Source organism: Perca flavescens, chromosome 20, assembly GCF_004354835.1.
Source record: "Perca flavescens isolate YP-PL-M2 chromosome 20, PFLA_1.0, whole genome shotgun sequence".
NCBI lineage: Eukaryota > Metazoa > Chordata > Actinopteri > Perciformes > Percidae > Perca > Perca flavescens.
The window spans coordinates 26237536-26258208 of NC_041350.1; the positions used below are offsets into that span (position 1 = coordinate 26237536).

Genomic DNA, 20673 nt, shown 5'->3' on the forward strand with positions numbered 1-20673 from the left:
GGGAATGAGACTTCAGATACAGTATTAGGGGACCACTGAGGTCTATATAAAAGACTTCAGATACAGTATTAGGGGGGGTCTATATAAAACCAGATACTGAGGTCTATATAAAATAGATTTCAGATACAGTATTAGGGGACCACTAAGGTCTATATAAAAGAGACTTCAGATACAGTATTAGGGGACCACTGAGGTCTATATAAAATAGATTTCAGATACAGTATTAGGGGACCACTAAGGCCTATATAAAAACATCCAAAAAGCAGCATGTCATGGGACCTTTAACACAACTCTGGCCCAGTCAGTAGAGGGGGAGTGAGAAAGGATTACATACGTACAGTAAATCACATGTATATTTGAATTTAGGCCCACACCACATCTGTGAGGCTTATCAATGGATTCTGTGATTCAGTAGCTAAAAAAAAAAGTGAAGTGGACCTAGATCACTGCAGTTATGGGAGAAGCTAAAAAGAGAGATGAAAATAAACATCCTTAATTTTAGACTCATGACTACTTTAGCTTCAAAAAGGGATCTGGAATTTCTTGTTTAAGGGTCATACATTACCGCTACTCTCTGTCGTCTCTCATTTGTCAGTAAAATGTTGGAGTTATATTTTTGGTTGTGTAAAGTTGGCAACTCTGCGATCTGGTGTCACTCTTGGGCGTATAATATGAATACTTGTGATGACACTCTGTTTATGATAGTACATACTTGGCTTTGAAAGAGTTTCATGACCAAGAGGGTCATCCCATTCTCCCAGCCCCGAAAACGGTGGGTTCTTGTTAACACAAGAATCCCCATTACACAAATGTAGCACTTAGTCTTACCCTGACAACTGTGATATGCTTCAAGTATCATAATTCGCTGATGCAGCCGTGTTTACATAGAGTAACAATAAATTATTTATTTCGATAGTTAGGATTACTCAGTTAGCCAGACAACAAAGTGTTATTCACGTGTTAACAATAAGACATATAGAGTATATCATTTGTTGGTGCAGAAAGAAGAAGTGAGAAGAAATGAGCTCAGGAAATCTTCACTTATTAGGTAAAAATATTAAAACTTTTTTTTAAGTTATCTGGCTAAATGATTAATCATAACCAGTGTTGGGACTCAGTTACTCAGTTACTTTTGGCAGTAACTAGTCTAACGCGTTCTGTTTTTAAATTAAGTAACTGAATTACCTTTACCGAAAGGCTCGTTACTTCTGAGTTATCTCGCCATTCGCCAGGTGTAAGCGATGGGATCATGCATTTGGTCCTGCGAGTGCATATCTGTCAGTGTCGGCATCTGATCTTGCATACTACTGGACCCAAAAGCCTAATATTTTTAGTGTTTGCGAGATTAGCACAGACAGACAGACAGACAGACAGACAGAAAGACAGACAGACGCACGAACGCAAGATCCTGGCGGAGATAACAACAGTACTGAAATGAAAGCTATAGGCACATTACCAATGGCAGCATTTCGAAGTAGACATTAAAAAATAACTTTCCATAGTAACACAATACCTTTTTGGGTGCAAGTAATAAATAAAGTAATTTAGGTGATTTTGTGATGAGGTAACTAGTAACTGTAACGTTAGTACTATTTTTCAGTAACGAGCACAACACTGATCATACCATACAGCTGCTTGCTCATTTAAATAGGAAATATATGTCATCATGTGACCTATTAAATATGTAATGCACGCAATAAACACCTGCTGAAAACAGCAATTTTTGTTTTTTAACATTTAGTTTATGGCGCAGGCACATCTCCGAAGAACCTTGAGCTTAAGTGTCCGATGCTGTGTTGGCTTACATTGAATCTTATTAAGCACAATGACTTGGCGTTTTCAGCAGGTGTTTTCCCCTCCATTCGTACAATCATCCGATTTCCTGGCCGAGACAACCGCCAAATCGTCTTCATGATTTGTACTTGAACAGATTTGAAATCAGTCCTCACCATCCTACAAATTTGCCCAATCAGACGCTTGGGGTCACTTCCGGCCAATTTGAAGCGGGGTGGGGGAACTTCTCTGAAATGTTAAATATCGTATTAGACAGGATTTTGATAAATATTCTATTTTCCACAGGGGTGTTGTGTAAAATGCCAAGTGTCTGCTGGACTTTGGTCAGGCTTGTGACATTGAAGAAACATCTTTGAAACAAATACAATAGTTCAAAAGTGCTCTGCTGTGTATTTGCTTCAGTTTCACCCCTCTCCCTTCTTCCGTGCTTCTTTGAGCTTATTATAGTTGCACTATACCTGTGAAATAAAATAAAAAAATGCCAAGTGTCTGGAGAGAACAGTTGGCAGCAGTTTTTTTTTTTTTTTTTTTTTTGTAATCAGATCACTCAGAACGCATTCATTGCTGCCTCAGTGAAATTGCTTTCTTTTCATTCTCACATTATCCTCTCGCATTTCACGTCTACTCCATTTTGGATCGCTCCATCTTGGTTTTCAGGATTTCCTGTGAAAAGAGAACACCGATGAATGCATGTACAGTAATGTCATTGTGGAATGATAGCACAGTAAAAAGAAAGGTCATTACCAGGAGTATTTTAAATAGAAAAAAATGTGATTGGAAATCATGGGACTAGCGGGGGGGTGGGGGGGTGGGGGGGTGGGGGAATAAAAGGACCTTTTACCTCTTCCTCATCCAGCATTACAGGGAGAGCTCTGTATAGAGAGGGAAAAAGCAAAAGGAGGAGGCAGTGAATGCATTCCTACGCCCCAGGCCTGGGTCAAACAGCATTTTAACAGACTCTCTAAAGTATAGCTTGTTTGTGCTTCCAAACAGTATGCTGCATCATTCTAGTGTGAGTGGTCCTTGATTGGGTACCGTATGCTACATAGTTCAAATGACTCTGTACGCAATTGGATAGTCCTTCAACCAATCAGAGTAACGATCCGGGTGACGTAGCAGCGACAGCGGCATCAACGGGCTGCTGTGCTTCGGTGGCCCGGCTTGTTGAATGTAAACAAAAAGCTGCTTGGTCACTTCTCTATCGTCATCGTGTTAAACCCGCCAATAGTGCCTCAGGTGGATAAGCCAGTTTGAGATTGGTCCCCGCAGATTTGTAACGGAAGCAGGATAGATAAATGTACTGGGTTTACCCAGTCTAAGACATATAGCTATTCTATGTGAATGTGTGAGTATGTGAGTGTGTGTTTGAACAGAGTGAATGGGGAACAGTTTTTGGTTATGAGAGACCGGAACATTTCGTTTTATGTGAACATGCAATAAAAAAAAAAAAAAAAAAAAAAAAAAAAGGTGTTCATTCAGGAGTAACCTTTTCAACCGATACTTTAGTCTCACCTATTCCTATCCAACACTGTAATGTTAAACCATTCAAGGATATTTTCAAGGCGGTCTTGAACTTACAAAGACTGTCCCTAAGGGTGCTTTCACACCTTTAGTTCAGTAGACTCGGTGCGATTCGGGGATGAAGTTGCAACGTTGGTGCATTTTTTTCATATGGTACGGTTTCACACTGCACTTTGTCCAGATCACCAAACATTATAAACAAATGTCACGCGGTCCAAACGGTCGCTGGTTTATTGGACATATCCGAGTGAAACTCGCAGACACTTCCGGTCTCAGAAATAAACATCTTGGGTTTTCTGGTTTTGCATTAATATTTTGTAATAGTTTAGAAGAAGGCGAACAATGTGAGCAGCTGCCAGACAGCGAGGGAACGAGAGAGATGATGAGGTGTTGTCACACAGACGACAAGCAACGTACAGTCAATAATAGGTTATGGATTTCAAAAGGTATCATGTCTTGAATATAGCCTTGAAATGCAGACCCAAATCCAAAAGATGAAGGGTTTGGCATTGAGTAATGAAAATGGCCCAACTCGAGGGGCGGCACAAAGCATATCTCAAATCTCATTGCACGCAATTGGATAACACTACGACCAATCACAACAATACACGGGGTGACGTATCCACAGGCCCATACGCTTAGCTACCATCGGAGCTAACTGGTAGATTAAACTGTTGTTATCTGTTTAGCTCGCCTCTGGTCCACCTATATCAGATACACCGATGTGATTGGTGCAGCTCGGCTACAAGGGCATAGTTAATGAGCATCATTACTCAATGCCAGAGCGACTCGCTGAGCAAATTCAAATTGTGCTCTCGCGAGAACTCTGGATTTCCAGGGTACCTTGAAAATACAAGTCTGTAAATTGTTTGCAAAGTTGAAACTGCAGGCTGGTAAATGCACAGTTTTTGATTCACTTCCTGTATTTGGGTTGGATTGCATTCTCACCTTAAGTGAACCAAACTCTATAGTGCGCTTGGAAAGTGAACAGAGACCGAGAGTTGGAATGAGCTTTCACACCACCTCAAACGAACCGGACTGCCCCACCAAACGCTCCGGAGTTCGGTTAAAACGGATCAAGCTGCTCAGGTGTGAATGCAACCTAAGACTCAATCTTCAATCAAGTCTAAAAACGTCATTTACTTTACTTACACATCAGCAACAGTTGTAGGAATGTTCTCCTCAACCCATTTTATGTCTTCGTCCTGGAAGGTTAGAAATACAAAAATGATTAAGTTGTATGTAAAAAAAAAAAAAAAAAAAAAAAACGATCAATGTATAAAAGAAGAGAGGTGTTGACAGAAGATAGTAAACCCACCTCTTTACTCAACAGTTTCTGGGAGCCATTAGAGTCAGGCTTTGAGCCTCTCATCTTCATTCCCTCTAATAACAAAAACAAAAGAAGGAAAAAAAAGCCAATTGAAATCACATAAAAGTCCATTGTCCAATAATATGATTACAACATAACTAGGTTAATACAATTTCCATTCATACTATTACATGATTAGATTAGATGATGAATTGGTTCTCCCCATATCTGCTTAGAACAGATTTAGATCCTGGCCTCAGTGGCACCGGGTTATACAACACAAAACCTCAGTAGACAAGATCATCTTGATTTGAAAAGCTTTGCAGTTGCGACAGAGATCTACTGGAAAAACATTTGCTTGCACGATCACGGCGGTCAATCGGAACGGAAAACAAAAACTAAATGGTCAAATGTGGAGCAATTAAAGACGCCATCAGAAAAGATTATGACGTTAAGTGTTTCCACATTTAGTGTGTTGACGTGACAAACATCCCTGCAGCCCTGTGGCCCTGGGATCCACACTCAATTATTTAAGCAATGAGTTTTAGATCAAAAAGCATCCAGAAAGTTCACCTGAAACAAAACCTGGCTTTTGGCTTTTAAAGCTGTAGTGCGTAGTTTCTGTCGCCCCCATGAGGAACTCTAAGTAATGACAACAACACTGTCGGCGCGTCCACATGATAAAAGTCTTCCGCGACCACGCCGCAACAACTGGGCAAAAATGGCACTGGCCAATGCAGTGGTGTTCATGGCAACTTTTGCCCAATATGGCTGCCAGAGACGCGGTTACTGTAGCTGGCACACTCGTAAGGCTGGGTATTGTTCAACATTTTTAACAAAAAGAAATGAAAATATGTTTTTTTCCAGCTCCCTTACACTTATGTAACACACACTGTAGGCAAGCCTCTCAAAATACAACACTGAGGGCCCTATCTTGCACCGAGCGCAAAGCCCAACGCAAGTGTCTTTGATGGTTTAAGACCGACGCAGTTGTCAATTTCCCGACCAGCGCCCGCGTTGTTTAAATAGCAAATGCACCTGCGCCCATCTGTGCGCCCATGGGCGTGCTGGTCTTAGAGGGAGGTGTGTTCAGGCGCATTCTTGGCATATCGCTATCTTGAGGCAAAAACCTGGTCCAAAGTCAATAACACAGCATTTCATTGTTATTTTAACAACACACACACAAAATAGTTTTGGTGGCATTGTGCTTGTGCCATATATGATCTGCTCTCGCACTTTCACTTCACACACAAGCAGATCAGTTCCTTCTCCTGAAAATCTCTCCTTCCTGCTTAGCAAATCCTCCATCATAATAGCAATGCTCCAAGGTCCAAACGCACCTGGCTTTTAAAGGGAATGGGAACTGACACTCTGATTGGTTTATTGCATGTTACGCCCAAAACACACCTATGATTAATGTAGACACCAAGTACAACCCTTCTGAACCATGCGCCTGACGCACAGACCCTTTTTTTCCGCTGTTAAACTAGCAAAAGTGGATTCGTACACTCCCTAAACGCACCTGCGCCACACGCTTCACGCCATGCGCTTAGATCGTTACAGTCTCCATGATGTGTAACGTTAGACAGCCAATCACCAGCATTATTAAATCTTGGTAGAAGCATGCTGCATGCTCATCGGCTCACTGACGCTGATGAGATTTACTCCTTAGGTATTCGATATTCAATACTATGGAGGCAATTCGGTTTGTGCCATACAGTATCAAAGTTCAGTACCCAGCCCTACACACCTGGCTGCAAAAACACGGGATTTCGATATTTACAGAATGTGTCTAAAAGTGAATTTAAACAATATTTCTCTGGTAGTCAAGGTACGGCCCACCCCATCTCTTAGGATTTTAAACACGCAGCGGGTCCTCGATAATAAGCAATTATTACATAACTCTGGGCTCGTCTCGCAAAAAGGAAAGCAGGAGAATAAGTCTTACCAAAAGCTTCATTCAGCATGGGCTCCTTGGCCTCTTCCTCTTCATCATCTTCATCAATCAGAGGAGAGTGAGAGAACCTGAGAGAAAACAGAACCAAAAAAAAGGTAAATACAAGTTGTAAAATGACTCGTGAAGCCAACAGCAAAGCCCGACTTTTACTTTTAATGAAATCAAACAAAGAGAAATGTTCTCCCCTCGTCGTTAAATAGTCAAAAATCGATACTAGAGTGACCTTCTTGTCCAGCTGCTGCAATACAGTCAATGTGCAGAGGAGGAGAAATCTTTCTCACCTACCCAGAGAAAACTCTTCAGTAGATTAGTCATGAAACCTCAACAGGATATTTGTTTTATGTACCTTAGTCATTGATTTATGATTCAAACTTTGTCACAGAACTTAAACTGGTCTTTCATTAAGTTATCCGCTTGCTACAAATTATGAAAGAAGTTTGAAACTAACACTGTTAGTTACTTCAACTTTGCAGCTCAGAAAACATATGGAGCTTGGTTGTTACAGCGTTGCTCAAATAAAATGTGGAACTGGCGTACAATCCAACAAGTAAAATAATTAATTTTTTATCCCCAGGGGTAAAAATATCGGCATATCAAATATCACCCAAAATCCAATATCGTGCATCCCTAAATACAACTTCTGGCATCTTCAAATATAGAGAAATGGTTTTGGGCTCCAGACTGACTCTGACCTCTGGTTGTTAGCAGAGGGCCGCAGCAGCACCATGATAACCAGCAGAATGGTGGAGAACAGCAGCCGCCAGAAGGCATCGTCTACCCACAAGTCCCTCCAACCCTGTGGAAAGGATAAAAATAGACAAGAGTGATGGTGTTATCAGGTTGGAAGGCACAGCTCACTTTTCATCTCCGTATAAACAACAAAAGGACACTCAATGAAGGGAACAGGAGCGGAACACAATACAATAATCAATCAATAAGGGAAAACAAACTGACCGTCTGGCAGTCGACCAGCTTGAAGACCTTGGTGGTCCAGATGATGAATATGATGGACGCTGTGTACACAAAGTAAACACCGGGCTCATTATGATGTCTGGAAGCAATATGCAAATGCTCAAAGACAGCACAAACCAAGCTCTACCAGTGGAAGGTAACCAAAAGGTTATGCCTGCCAAAGGGTTGGCAAATACAAACACATACTTTAATACATGAGGAGCAAGTAAGTGTGTTATAGTTTACTACTTTATGCACTTTTTTTTTGTAAATATGCAGTAGTACTTCCCGTCACCTGTAAACAAACTTTGATGTGTAAAATCTAAACGGAAAAATCTACACAACTACATTTTTAGTTTTAGTTTTCTTAGATCTCAGTCCACACAGGAGCATTAGCTCCAGTAGCAGAACTAATCTCCGTCCATATTAACACGTACGACAACGCATATCACATGACCAATCACACATACTGGGCATGTGGGTGCCGGTGTAAACAGGAAGCAGATTGTCTGACGTTACTCTGCGGTTCTAAATCATGGATGTATTGGTTAAAAATACCAAAAAAAAATGCATTGTAATGTAATGTATATGTAATACTTTGGAGAAAGAACAACAACGGTGAAAAGTAAGACAAGGGACTTATTCGCTTGGACTGACCACGACCTCGGCAACCGTTACCGAAAGGTATGTAAGCCGACATAACCGATAAGACTCACTAACGTGCGTCGTCATTTCCAAAAGGTCTCCGTTGGAGCCCGTCCAGATTACAAAGCAACCCCCAGAGATTTCAAACCAAAACGGCAACATCTGTGTTTCTAAATGTCTTTGAGGGCTCTGAAAGCCGGAGTAGTGTGGACACGAGGCATGAACGTAACAAAAAGATAGTTTTTAAACCAAAAATGTAGTAGTGTAAATGTCACCTACGCTACTACATTCTGACCATAACGAAGCCTCTGTTTGTGAACTGAGACACGGCTCTATTAAGAGGGCAATCCATCTTAGAGCAGCTGCCACTCACCAACAACAGAGAAGATGAGAGTGTTGGTGAAGTGCTGATACAAGGAGAGTTTCACAACGTTTCTGCGGAGCTTTAGGAGACGCGTGGTTTGAGACAGGCTGATGAAAATGTAGATGCAGATTAAGGAGAACATACTCGATATGCATTCAAGTAACCACAATCAAAAGCTTGTATCCGCAACTGCAAATTCTTGATTAGCTGTTAAGTAGTCGTTTTGGCTGGTTGAGTAAAAGGATATCCACCACATGACACAGGAGTCAATAAGGGAGAGGCTGAGATTAGCCACCAGGGCGACTGTCCCATAGAAACCCTGGAAGAAAAAGAAAAACAAGAGTCAGATTTCCCAAAACGCCACAGTGCTTTTTTTTTTTTTTGCTTGAGTTAAGATCTGGTGAAGAGCTGCCACACAAAAACACATCCGCTCACCAAACTACACAACCTGGCTCCATTCTTCTTACTGTCTTCTTTAGCTTGTGTTTGTTTGTATAAAGTTGCCTTTCCATGAACTTGCTGCAGTGTCTTTGGCTGCTTTTGAATTTCACTCTGGATCAAATATGTCATTCCACATTATCATCACTGGTCTGCCTCCCAGAGACTGAATGCCTGCGTAACCTTCTCTCTCCACTCAAATCAACTTTATTTATACAGAGTGCCTTAAAAGCTGCGCCAGGCAAGATTAATATGTAAAAAAAAAAAAAGAAAATACACCACCACTATCAGCTTTAATCAGCCTGTGGAGGCTGCAACAGCTTATGCCTCATCTGCAATAGTTGAAATGCAGTGGGCTGCTCACTACATTTTCCTGGATGAAATTCATCTGTCGCCAAAGAAAATGATTAATCAAGAGAAACAGAAATGATCGTCCTCAACAGCAGCGACAGGGAGCCTCCAGAGAAAGCTGCACTCTGCGTCAAACCTTTTTCCTCTCTCATCTATTGTGTACATTTTGGGATACAGTAAATCCTCTCTGGGTGGTTTGGTTGATATAGATTGGTGTGTCTTGTGCAGCCACCCAACAGGATAAAAAAAAGTTGCCTCTTGCTGCCATCTGAAGCTAACACGTTGAAGCTGGGTGTCTCATAATTGTTATCCTTGAGATTTTTCATGAAATAAAACCTCGCTGTTGTTACCAATTATAATTATTAGACACACGAGGGATTCACAGGAAACAATGCATGTAAATCAAACTTTACTTAGTTACTGTTAACTCCATACAAACATTTCGTACTGCCGCTGCTTCACAATAAAAGCATTCTACTGGCAAAACACAGGGTGGCTTTTATTGTGAAGCAGTCACAGACAAATGCAATGTACGGTGTCCATCTGTTGCTCCAGGTAGGCTAAAACAAATATTGAGAATGAGAGCTGTTTATTTGCTGGAGGTTCTACTCACGCCAGTCACTCTTAGCACACCTTCCACGGAGGAGAAGAGCAGGTAGAGAATCCCAACGGCTACCAGCCGGTGCACTGTGGTACCCAACCTTGGCCTAAACAAGTGGAGGGCAAAACTCTTCAATTATACTAAGACATGGTTGAAATGAGAGTATTAGCAGCAAGTTGTCTACTGGTTTTTAATTTGTACAATGACTCCTCATAAAAAAAAAAAAAAAAAAAAAAAAAAAGAGATCAGTACTGAGACAGAGTTGGGCATTGTTTTGATTTGAACAATTCTGATTCCAATCCCGATTCTTCCTTTCGAATCCGGTTCTTATCGATTCTTAATTCCGATTCTTTGAAGGGTGGAGTTCAAACGGGTCACAGATAAGAGGGAAAATTTAATTTTAATTCAATGGTGAGTTTAGGGCTGGGCGATATGGAGAAAATCAAATATCACGATATGTTTGACCAAATACCTCGATATCGATCCCGCAACGATATTGTAGTGTAGACTATTGGGGCTTTCACAAAATACGTAAGGGCTGTCTCCTGTTTCAACAGCCAATAGAGAAGTCAGCTGGTAAAGTCAGCTATAAACTATAGAAATAAAATGATGCATAATCCAAAGCAGAAAATCAGAGCGATAAAACGTGTTTTCGCTGATTTATCACTAGAAATGCAGCTGTAGCAAGCATCTCAACATCACTAATGTTATCCACATTCATATTTAGTTGAAATAAATGATATATCCAGCTACAAAAAGTCAGAAGTAAGAGCGGAAGTACAAAGAGGCGTTGTCATGGAGATGATACACCGCCTTGTCTTATCGCATTGGTGTAAACTGGCAGGTTTCAGAACGCTGCAGACTGGTGCGTTGTAAGAAGTTGCAAGTTTCTAGTTGTCTTGTCGCGAATCTTTGGTCTAAACTGGGCTTAAAATTTGGAACCGATGATCGGATTCCAAATAAGAAACGATTCCATCGGAATCATAATTTTAAAAAACGATTCCAAGTTCAAACCGGTTCTCGATGCCCAATCTTCCTGAGACATGACAAAAAGGTTCATTTGCTCCCCAAAAATATAATCTTTAAGAAAAAGGTCAGTTACTTAGTAAACTTACTTGACAATGCCATAGCCAAGGCTGACAATGAGGACCAGGATTCGGGCTAGAGATCTTTTAAGTGCAGAGAGCAGCTCAGCAAAGATCACAGCACCTTGAACTGTGAAGAGAGAAACAAAAAAACACAATGCTTATATCAGACTATAAGTAAAGAGAAAAAAAATACAATAAAATTCAACAGAAAGCAGATCTATAAAATCAACCGACCGTAGTCTCCTTTGTAACGGATGCTCTGGTATTCAGAGTAAAACACAGCTTTTTCCAGCATGCCGAGGATGATGACAGCTCCGATCCAGAACTGGATCCGCAGCAGATCCCTCCAATAGCAGGCGAACCAGAAGAGCCAGAGAGCCCCGAAAAACACATACACTATGCACATGACCATGAAGAACTGCGATGGACAGGAGAGAGGGAGAGAAACGCGTCAGCGTTGACAAAACAAATATCTTTTAACTTGTTTCTGAAGCTTTCAACCACGTGCCCTCCACAGTCAAGTCAATTCAATCGTATAGCCCAATATCACACATCATATGTAGCTCAAGGGGCTTTACAATCTTTATGGAAAGACAGACATTGTGTGTAAAGAACAGACCAACATCATTTAATTACAGTATAGACACACAGGATGACAAACTTATAGATAGATTGTAAACAAAAAACACCACACCACTGAGAAACTCCATCCCCGGAGAGGGGCCACAAGATGCGATTAACCCTCCTGTTGTCTTTCGTTCTTTTAAGCAAATTGCCCGAAAGTAACACAGAAGGTTCCATGAAATGCTCTTCACGAGTCAAATTTAGGGATCAGTTCACTACTTTTATTGAATGTTGGGTGTTTTATTTAAATTTGATAGCATTAATCTGACTTAACTTTGACAGTCTGTAATTATCCATTCACATCCTCTGATCTCAAAAATAATTCATACTTTCTGCTATTTTTAACTCAAAAGTTAGATATAAGTTTATATAGGCTACAAGAGGTTTATTGACCAAAATTTCCAAAAATGAATAGTGGTAAATTGTTGTTAGTGTATACTGGTGGTAGTGGGAAAAAAAAGCACAGAAAACATTGAAAAATGCTACAAAAATGTTGAGAAAAAAATGCCAAAGAGACAAAAATGTTTTTAAAAAGCGGCAAAATAAGTGACAAAAAAAGTGTTAATTTTTAGGACAACACAAGGGTTAAAGGCTTCAGAAACAATAAGTACGCTGGATCTTGTGTTGAGATTTTTTTGAATATTCTTTGTTTCATTTGGAACACTATTATGGCCAAAAGGTCTGTTTACCCCAGACTGCACTGTCACTTATTGATACAATTTCTGTTACTAACCCACACAAGACATTTTTTTTTAAATCAAAAAAAAAAAAACCCTGCCTTTTTTATTTATTTTTTAATAGTAGGTACCATCATCAGGGGCCAGTCTGCTGGAGAAGAGTAGTCATGTTGTCCCTTCATCTCAACTTTCACTGGGGAAAGAAAAAAAGAATCCTCAATTATCAGACTTTTATTCATTCCTTTTTGTCTTTTCTTATTAATCCACTGAGTAAATATGACCGATTCTAAAGCTTTTGAAGTGAAACCGTGTCTCTCACTTGTGAAAGCAAAGTTGAGCTGCTGCTCTGCCCCGATGTCTTCATCCTCAAGTCCGCGGAACAAAGGCTGCACCTTCACTATGAACAGATATGGACTGTCCTCCCAAGCTTTGGCCACGGCGCTGATGTCCTGCAAAAAGATGCTTATTGTGAGCAAAGAATCCTAACGGTTATGCTATTTTTATGATTTATAGTTTATGTACGCTTACTAAAACCATAAATCAAAAAATGTTAAGACCAACAATATTAACAAGAAGCTTAATATCTAAAAGAAATGAAAGGTTTGCCATCGCAGCACGGCGCCCCTGAAATGTCACGGCAGAATTTTGTTTTCTGAGCTACTTTTGCATTCCCTCACAATACTTTTGTGCATTCAATTTGGGTTACCGATACAGGGCTAGAGTGAGCGCACCACCAGCTGAGACGAAATCACTTCTGAATTTTAGTTTATGGAGAAGGAGAACCAGGAAATGAGTCGGTGGAAATGCAACGCTACCAAGCCACGGCCGAGCGACGTGTAGTTACGTACAACCATAAAACAGCCTTAAAGATGTTCCGATACCAGTCTCGGAAAAGCCTCCAAAACTGCCTGAAATGCTGGTATCGGTATCAGAACGTACTGGAGTTTATGCACCGATCCGATCCCACCTAATTTAGCCCTGAAGAAAATCTACTTTAAAAGTAGTGTATTTATGTACTTTTTTCATTATGACTGACTGTCATTGACACTTTACTTGAAGGTATCTACATAAGAGTGACATGACACTGTCATGAACGTGTCATAAACATTATAAACAAGTCAGAACACTTCTTTAAGTAAGTGTCTTACGGTTTTTGTCATGACAAGTTATGGTTAGGGTTAGGGTTCATGTGTCATGACTGTGTCATGACAGTGTCATGTGTTCATGACAGTGTCATGTCACTCTTATGTAGATACCTTCAAGTGGAGTGTTACCAAAGAAAGTTCTCTGGCGTTCATTGTTTGTGTTTGTTCATGTTTGCCAAAAAGTGTAACCTGACCCAGGACGTACAACAAAGGAGGGACAGTAGTGTACAACCGTGAAAACATAAAATATATGATACACTGGTTTCGGCTCAGTACTCGCTATCGGCCAAACAAGTTCAGGTATTGGAATCGGTATCGGGAAGCAAAAAAATGGTATTGGACCATCTCCAATTACAACACATCTGTGTCATATCTGATAGAAGCATCGGGATCAAATCCTGGCTTTACGATGCTTTCTCAGCAGGAGCAGTAAAGAGTAGCCACAGTACAGCTACCGTAGCCATATCATAGGAACAGCCACAGCTGCAGCAGTAACATAACCTCTGATAAAAACATAGATTTAAAAAGACATTTACAGTAAAAGTAAAAACAACATGTCTTACCGGCTTGTCGGGCCAAATAAGGCTCTGATTTGAAGGGTCGCTCTAAACAGAACACAAGAGCATAGTGAGCAGTGCTTCATACACACACTTGGGCCGTATAAAAATGTAGACTATGTACATTAGTTGTTAATAAACTGTTATTAAAAGGTCCCATGGCATGAAAATATCACTTTATGAGGTTTTTTAACATTAATATGCGTTCCCCCAGCCTGCCTATGGTCCCCCAGTGGCTAGAAATGGTGATAGGTGTAAACCGAGCCCTGGGTATCCTGCTCTGCCTTTGAGAAAATGAAAGCTCAGATGGGTCGATCTGGAATCTTCTCCTTATGAGGTCATAATGGGAGAGGTTACCTCCCCTTTCTTTGCTTTGCCCACCCAGAGAATTTGGCCCACCCATGAGAGAGAGACATCATGGCTTTCAAACGAGCAAAGTGGCAGTTGGTCAAGGCCACACCCCCACCCTCCACCTTGCCCCCCCCTCTCTCCTCCTCAATAGCTACAGAAATGGCACATCCTAAGGAAAGCTCATTGTGGGACTGGCTCTAGTGGCTGTAATTCTGCACCAAGGCTGAATTTCGGGAAAGAGACTTCAGATACAGTATTAGGGGACCACTAAGGTCTATATAAAAGAGACTTCAGATACAGTATTAGGGGACCACTAAGGTCTATATAAAAGATACTTCAGATACAGTATTAGGGGACCACTAAGGTCTATATAAAAGAGACTTCAGATACAGTATTAGGGGACCACTAAGGTCTATATAAAAGAGACTTCAGATACAGTATTAGGGGACCACTAAGGTCTATATAAAAGATACTTCAGATACAGTATTAGGGGACCACTAAGGTCTATATAAAAGAGACTTCAGATACAGTATTAGGGGACCACTAAGGTCTATATAAAAGATACTTCAGATACAGTATTAGGGGACAACTAAGGTCTATATAAAAGAGACTTCAGATACAGTATTAGGGGACAACTAAGGTCTATATAAAAGAGACTTCAGATACAGTATTAGGGGACCACTAAGGTCTATGTAAAAGAGACTTCAGATACAGTATTAGGGGACCACTAAGGTCTATATAAAAGAGACTTCAGATACAGTATTAGGGGACCACTAAGGTCTATATAAAAGAGACTTCAGATACAGTATTAGGGGACCACTAAGGTCTATATAAAAGAGACTTCAGATACAGTATTAGGGGACCACTAAGGCCTATATAAAAGAGACTTCAGATACAGTATTAGGGGACCACTAAGGTCTATATAAAAGATACTTCAGATACAGTATTAGGGGACCACTAAGGTCTATATAAAAGAGACTTCAGATACAGTATTAGGGGACCACTAAGGTCTATATAAAAGAGACTTCAGATACAGTATTAGGGGACCACTAAGATCTATATAAAAGAGACTTCAGATACAGTATTAGGGGACCACTGAGGTCTATATAAAAGATACTTCAGATACAGTATTAGGGGACCACTAAGGCCTATGTAAAAACATCCAAAGAGCACCATGTCATGGGACCTTTAAAATATTTTTTTCTGTCATTTTACTGTGCTCCTAAATGTCTTTGTGTGCTCATTTACCTGAATTAGGATTCAACATGACAATTAACGTTGGTCTTTGTTGTTATTTGATAATCTAATAAATGAAACAATTTGTACTGGTGCAAAGACTTCGGGCAAGTAGATTTCTGACTCACTTGCGGGCAATTAAAAAAAAAAAAAAAAAAACATTTTAAATATTATGCTTAATATGTTCAATCCCATTTATAAGCACTGCATAGCAGCTTGATTGGTGACTCACCTTTGGGCTCGTGAGGGGCTGATATGGGTTGAAGTCTGTGTAATACACCTAGGTGAGAGCACAGAGTAAAGAAATATATGTATGTAGCAAAACAATTGAAATGTTTGAAGGATGAAAAGGAACATAAGAAAAGCAGAACATTGGCATGATGTTACCTGCCATTAGATAACTGCGGCACTAATCTACACCGAGGTTAAACTGACTGCATAAACATGGTGATGGTTCATTGGGCAGCCCTTGTGTTTATGAGCTATCCTTTGTAAGACAACACTGTAGTCTGGGTCACAAACCTTGGGTAAGAAGAGGGAGGAGCAGTTGTCGAAGTACATGTAGCCCTGACTGTAGAAGCCACTCCAACCGTCCTTCAGCATGTGGTCCATACCAAACATGTTCATCGCTTTGTTGTCCTACGAAAAGGACAGAGACGGGGGAAATCAAATACACTGTGCAGTCAGTTCATTCTCTTAAACTGTACAGATGTTCCAACATACCAAAAATAATGGAGAGCAGTGTCATCTGTAGACCGATAAAGCAGAATACTACATTAACGACATCCAACAGCGTTGAATGACAAAAGTGGCATTAAACTACAGATGGCGATAAAGTCTTACACTGCTACTTACAACAAAGGCAAGGAGCAGGGGCGCTACAAGGATCAGAGCTTTAGGGGTGCCTAGCACCCTTTTAAAAAATTTTTTTTTCTACGTTGCATTTTAAGCTGCAGACACAGTGACCAGACGGCCAACCGTTGGCAGGAAAGGCAGTTGGGCTGATCAAAGTGCCTCGGAAAACACAGAAGCGACGAGATGTAATACGTCTCCATAACTGCAGGCGGCGCTTATCTGTAATGTCGCCCAAAAATGAAAACCGGCAGCTGATTGAACGAACGCGTCACGTGGGTCTGGTTTCTCCGGAAAGTCGAAGCCCAACTGTCATGGCGGCTCGTTCAGAATACGATCTCATATTGTACTAAAATAGTTCACCGAAACGTGTTTCTGAAAACATTTTAAGAGAGAAATAGGCCGTGCTGTCTTCATTTCAGATTGACAAAGGTCAGTTTAAAAGATTTTTGTCAGATTTTGAGAGACTCTAGTCACGCTCATTCCGCTCCCCGTTTCCGGGTTAGCTCTCCATCAAATCAGATGGGTCATTTGAGTCCGACTGCAGGCAGTGCCCGTCCCGCCGATTATACAAGTCAAACGGACGAAGGCACGGAACACACCGAACAGACTTGAGTCACTGACCTCGCCAGACTGTCAGACGGCCGATCATCGGGTTGGTGTGTCTCGGGCTTTAACATCATTTTGGAGCATCATGGTAGAGGAAACACTGAACTATGTAACTAGAAAGACTCCAACAATTCTGAGAAAACATACCTTAATGCTGAGCCACAGGGCTATTACTACAAAAAGGAGATAGTATTACAAATGAAATTGGATATTCATCTATGGAAAAGCATACATTTCCATAATGCAGTATCAATAACTTTAAAAAAAAAATTAAGAGATTTATTAGATTTTGACTAAAGGCTGATGAGCACCATTTTCTAAAAATGGCTTAGAATGTTTTTCGGAATGATATAGATATCTGGATTCTGGGTTTAGTTTTACAACGCTGTGATATTCCTAGAGCAGAACCTCTAAGCTCACAATAGTTTATAAACATTAGCAATTTATTAATTTATTTAATTTAAATTATTTTTTAGGGGTGCCTGGATAAAAAAGGGCTAAAATCGACCCAGGCAAGGAGATTCTTCTACCTGTTTTAGTAACATGTTTTGAGCCTGACAGAAGAAGACACTGAACTTTCAAGAGACACATCTGAATGAATCGAGTCCTGGCCAGGCTACACGTGACCTCGCTCCATCCTCGCTTTTTGACCCCTTGATTCAGGACCTACAGCGACAAGGTGAAGTACATCAAAGCCAAAAAGCAGCTGGAGTTTAAAACGCTTCTGGACAAAAAGAGCCAGCGCCTGCACAAAAAAAATAAAAGAGGAGCCCACGGCCATGAAAAACACTTTGAGTACGTGTACTTTGACAGTGACAGCCTGTTGATGCTGAATGGTAAACAAAAACCACTGAACTGGTTAAAAGTCCTGGAAGTGAACTTTGTGAGAGTGAAAAGTGCTTGAACCTATTATGCTCCTTGTCAGGTTCCGGTTTCAGGTTAATACTTGTATTTTGGAGTTTCTACTAGAACATGTTTACATGCTTTCATTAAAAAAAAAAAAAAAAAAAAAAAAAAAAGACTTCTGCATATGTGCTCTAGGAAAATGTCTCCCCAATTTGATTAACATCTGAAACCAAGATTACAGGTTTTCCCCTAACGTTAGGATGTAGCTACAAGCAGCGTGCCCGCAGCAGATGACCATAAAGAAATCCAGCACGAACTGACAGAGTATCAGCTTGAGCCGATTGTGTCAAAACAGTTTGAAGTACAGGACAGTGTGAAACCTGAGGTATTTGCATAGACAGGTTACTGTTTGAAGACGTAGATAAACTTGTCGTGCACACGACACCTAGCTGTGTGTGAGATCCGTGACAAAACCAACAGTTTAGACTCAGACATCAACCGATAAAAGTCGATACTCACTGGTGTGTTAAAGACCTCATTGTAGCAAACAGAGGAGCGGAGGTACCAACTGATGTTGAAGGCCAGGTTTCTATCACATGACGCCGGGTCACCCTGGACTGCAGAGAGATAAAAGACCCCTTCAGTTACTCAAAGACTGAAGCCCTGGATTATAAGACAGTTATAAGGCCTTTTGCTGTATGTCCCACCAGCTGTTCCACATCAACACATTACAGGAGTTACGGTGTGTCGTAATCTACTGTTTTTTTTTTGTGTCCATACTTTCCCCCAACCTCCCTCGTCTAGCTCTATTTTAAAAGGTGACTTTCGCTATTTTCTCTCCATCATGTTGCGGCATTGCATTCTGGTCTATTTTCTGCTGCAGTGGAAGTAGAAATCAGTATCTGTCCCTCCTTTGCAGGATTCTGGATTTCTCACTTTATGACTGGTGAATGCTGATGCAAACGGACGTCTCTGGGGAGAAGAAATAGTCTTTGATGCTCAGGGACTGACAACAAAAAACGACGTTTCGTTTACTATCAAATGTTGAAAATATCAAAATCTGGGCTACGCCTGGTACAGTACCTTATCAGCAAGACTGAAATAACCGCTATAACAATACAGTTTTATGGTGAATTTTACTTTTAAAATGTTTGGATTCCTCAAACTGAAATGTGTTTTTTTTTTTATAACATAACACACCAAATCAGCACTGGTCATGTCAAGTCACCATGTGGACAAATGTTAAAGCCAACACTCATGAGTTAATGTCATAATAGAGTTACTTTTTTCTTCCTCTTTTTTTTTTTTTTTTTTTTTTTTTTTTTTTTTTTTACTAAAACCAGCTTGGAGGTATACTGTAACTGGATCAAAACTAAGATCTGAAGCCAAATCATCATAAATGTTGTACCTATATCATTGTACTTTGTATATGTAATGTTTACTAAGCTGGATGCAGATGCAGAAAGTAGCCTGGGGAATTGGTACCCTCATTGTTGGCATAAATCATGCAATGCCCCCACTCCTGTTAAAAAAACACATGATGAAGAGGTCAAACTACTCACACTTCATGAAGATGGTGGTATTGGCGTACAGCGTCTTTCGAAAAACAGCATCCTGTGTCTGAAAACACAACAAAGAATTGGACACAAAAATGATCTAACAACTCCAGCCACACAACAAAGATCTGGACACATGTTCAGGAGGAGCAAAGGGTGATACCAAGTGAATACAACAATATTTTTGTGAGCTAAATCAATAGGACAGTAATTAGCCATTGACACATTAACAAACAGCTTTTTCATGAGCTATGTGCACACTACAATGGGTGGACACTGGACACAATCAAATGTGCTAACATTTCTGTATTTTTTCTTCTGGCTAAAAGACCATGCAATTAATTTTTTTTTTTTTTAAGTGCAGTGTAACATCAGCTCCAGTCCCAGGCAGTTGCCTATCTCGCCTAATGGCAAAGTGTGTGCTCGTGATGTTTTTTGAGTTTAGTGTATTTCAATTTCAATTTCAATTTTATTTATAGTATCAATTCATAACAAAAGTTATCTCGAGACACTTTACAGATAGAGTAGGTCTAGACCACACTCTATAAATTCCAAAACCCCAACAATTACAGTAATTCCCTCAAGAGCAAGCATTAGCAGTGGCTATTGCGACAGTGGCAAAAATATTTCACCGGTGAGTAGCAGCAACTTGGGTATGTGACGCAACTATGTCAGTTGTCTTTTTTTTATATTATATGATGATAACGTTATCCCATTCTTGTTTTGTAATATTAATATTCTTTATTCAAATAAAATACAAATGTCACGGCAGGTGTATTGCTCAGCAGCACCCAAACAGTCATGTTTTGAACGGGTACTGCACTAGAGTAGCTAGCGTTATATAAAAGGTGGATACATACAGCCGAATGAAGGGCTGCTAGGGGCTAGTTAGCTACCCCGACTAACAATTGCAATGAAGATTTAGCACGACAGGCTATGCAATAAATAAATATACATGCAAATATTGAAGGTGTGACACTAACCGAGTTTATCTCCACGTTCCATACGGAAACCTCTGCCGCTGTCCCAAGACGGAAAACACATACAAAAATCAGGAAACATAACCGATGCGACTGTGCATCTGGCATCTTCATTTGTGCATCTAACTAACGTCACAGGTCAGTCTTGTATCCGCGTCCAGTTCCGGGGGGCTTCTGGCTGTAGTTCACAGTGTCACCACAAGATGGCAGCAAAACACTCA

At 40.4% G+C, this 20673-nt stretch overlaps 1 protein-coding gene across 2 annotated transcripts; it reads right to left on the bottom strand.

Annotated features, from left to right (window-relative positions):
- Nucleotides 1–214: 214 nt before the first annotated feature.
- LOC114546629 (transmembrane protein 87A) lies at nt 215–20623 on the bottom strand. 2 transcript variants are annotated; one of them, XM_028565557.1, is made up of 21 exons: nt 20456–20623; nt 19479–19536; nt 18436–18533; nt 16132–16248; nt 15842–15889; nt 14029–14070; nt 12640–12769; nt 12452–12513; nt 11254–11437; nt 11047–11146; nt 9944–10037; nt 8789–8860; nt 8551–8659; nt 7536–7594; nt 7274–7377; nt 6573–6649; nt 4634–4698; nt 4468–4520; nt 2636–2666; nt 2394–2457; nt 215–2252 (listed from the first exon to the last, which is right to left on the bottom strand). In XM_028565557.1, the coding sequence occupies exons 1-20, from the start codon at nt 20564–20566 to the stop codon at nt 2416–2418; spliced, it is 1656 nt and encodes a 551-aa protein (XP_028421358.1). In that variant the 5' UTR covers nt 20567–20623; the 3' UTR covers nt 215–2252; nt 2394–2415. The 2 variants fall into 2 exon arrangements, with proteins under 2 accessions (XP_028421358.1, XP_028421357.1); XM_028565556.1 differs by lacking the exon at nt 215–2252 and having other exon boundaries at nt 2302–2457.
- Nucleotides 20624–20673: the final 50 nt, after the last annotated feature.

Excerpts from the sequence above, each read along its gene's own strand:
- LOC114546629 (XM_028565557.1), bottom strand. The coding sequence starts at position 20,566 with ATGAAGATGCCAGATGCACAGTCGCATCGGTTATGTTTCCTGATTTTT. Across the intron at positions 14,071-15,841 it reads AGCCCCTCACGAGCCCAAAG|AGCGACCCTTCAAATCAGAG; the intron begins GTGAGTCACCAA and ends TGTTCTGTTTAG. Across the intron at positions 11,147-11,253 it reads CCGTTACAAAGGAGACTACG|TTCAAGGTGCTGTGATCTTT; the intron begins GTCGGTTGATTT and ends CTCTCTTCACAG.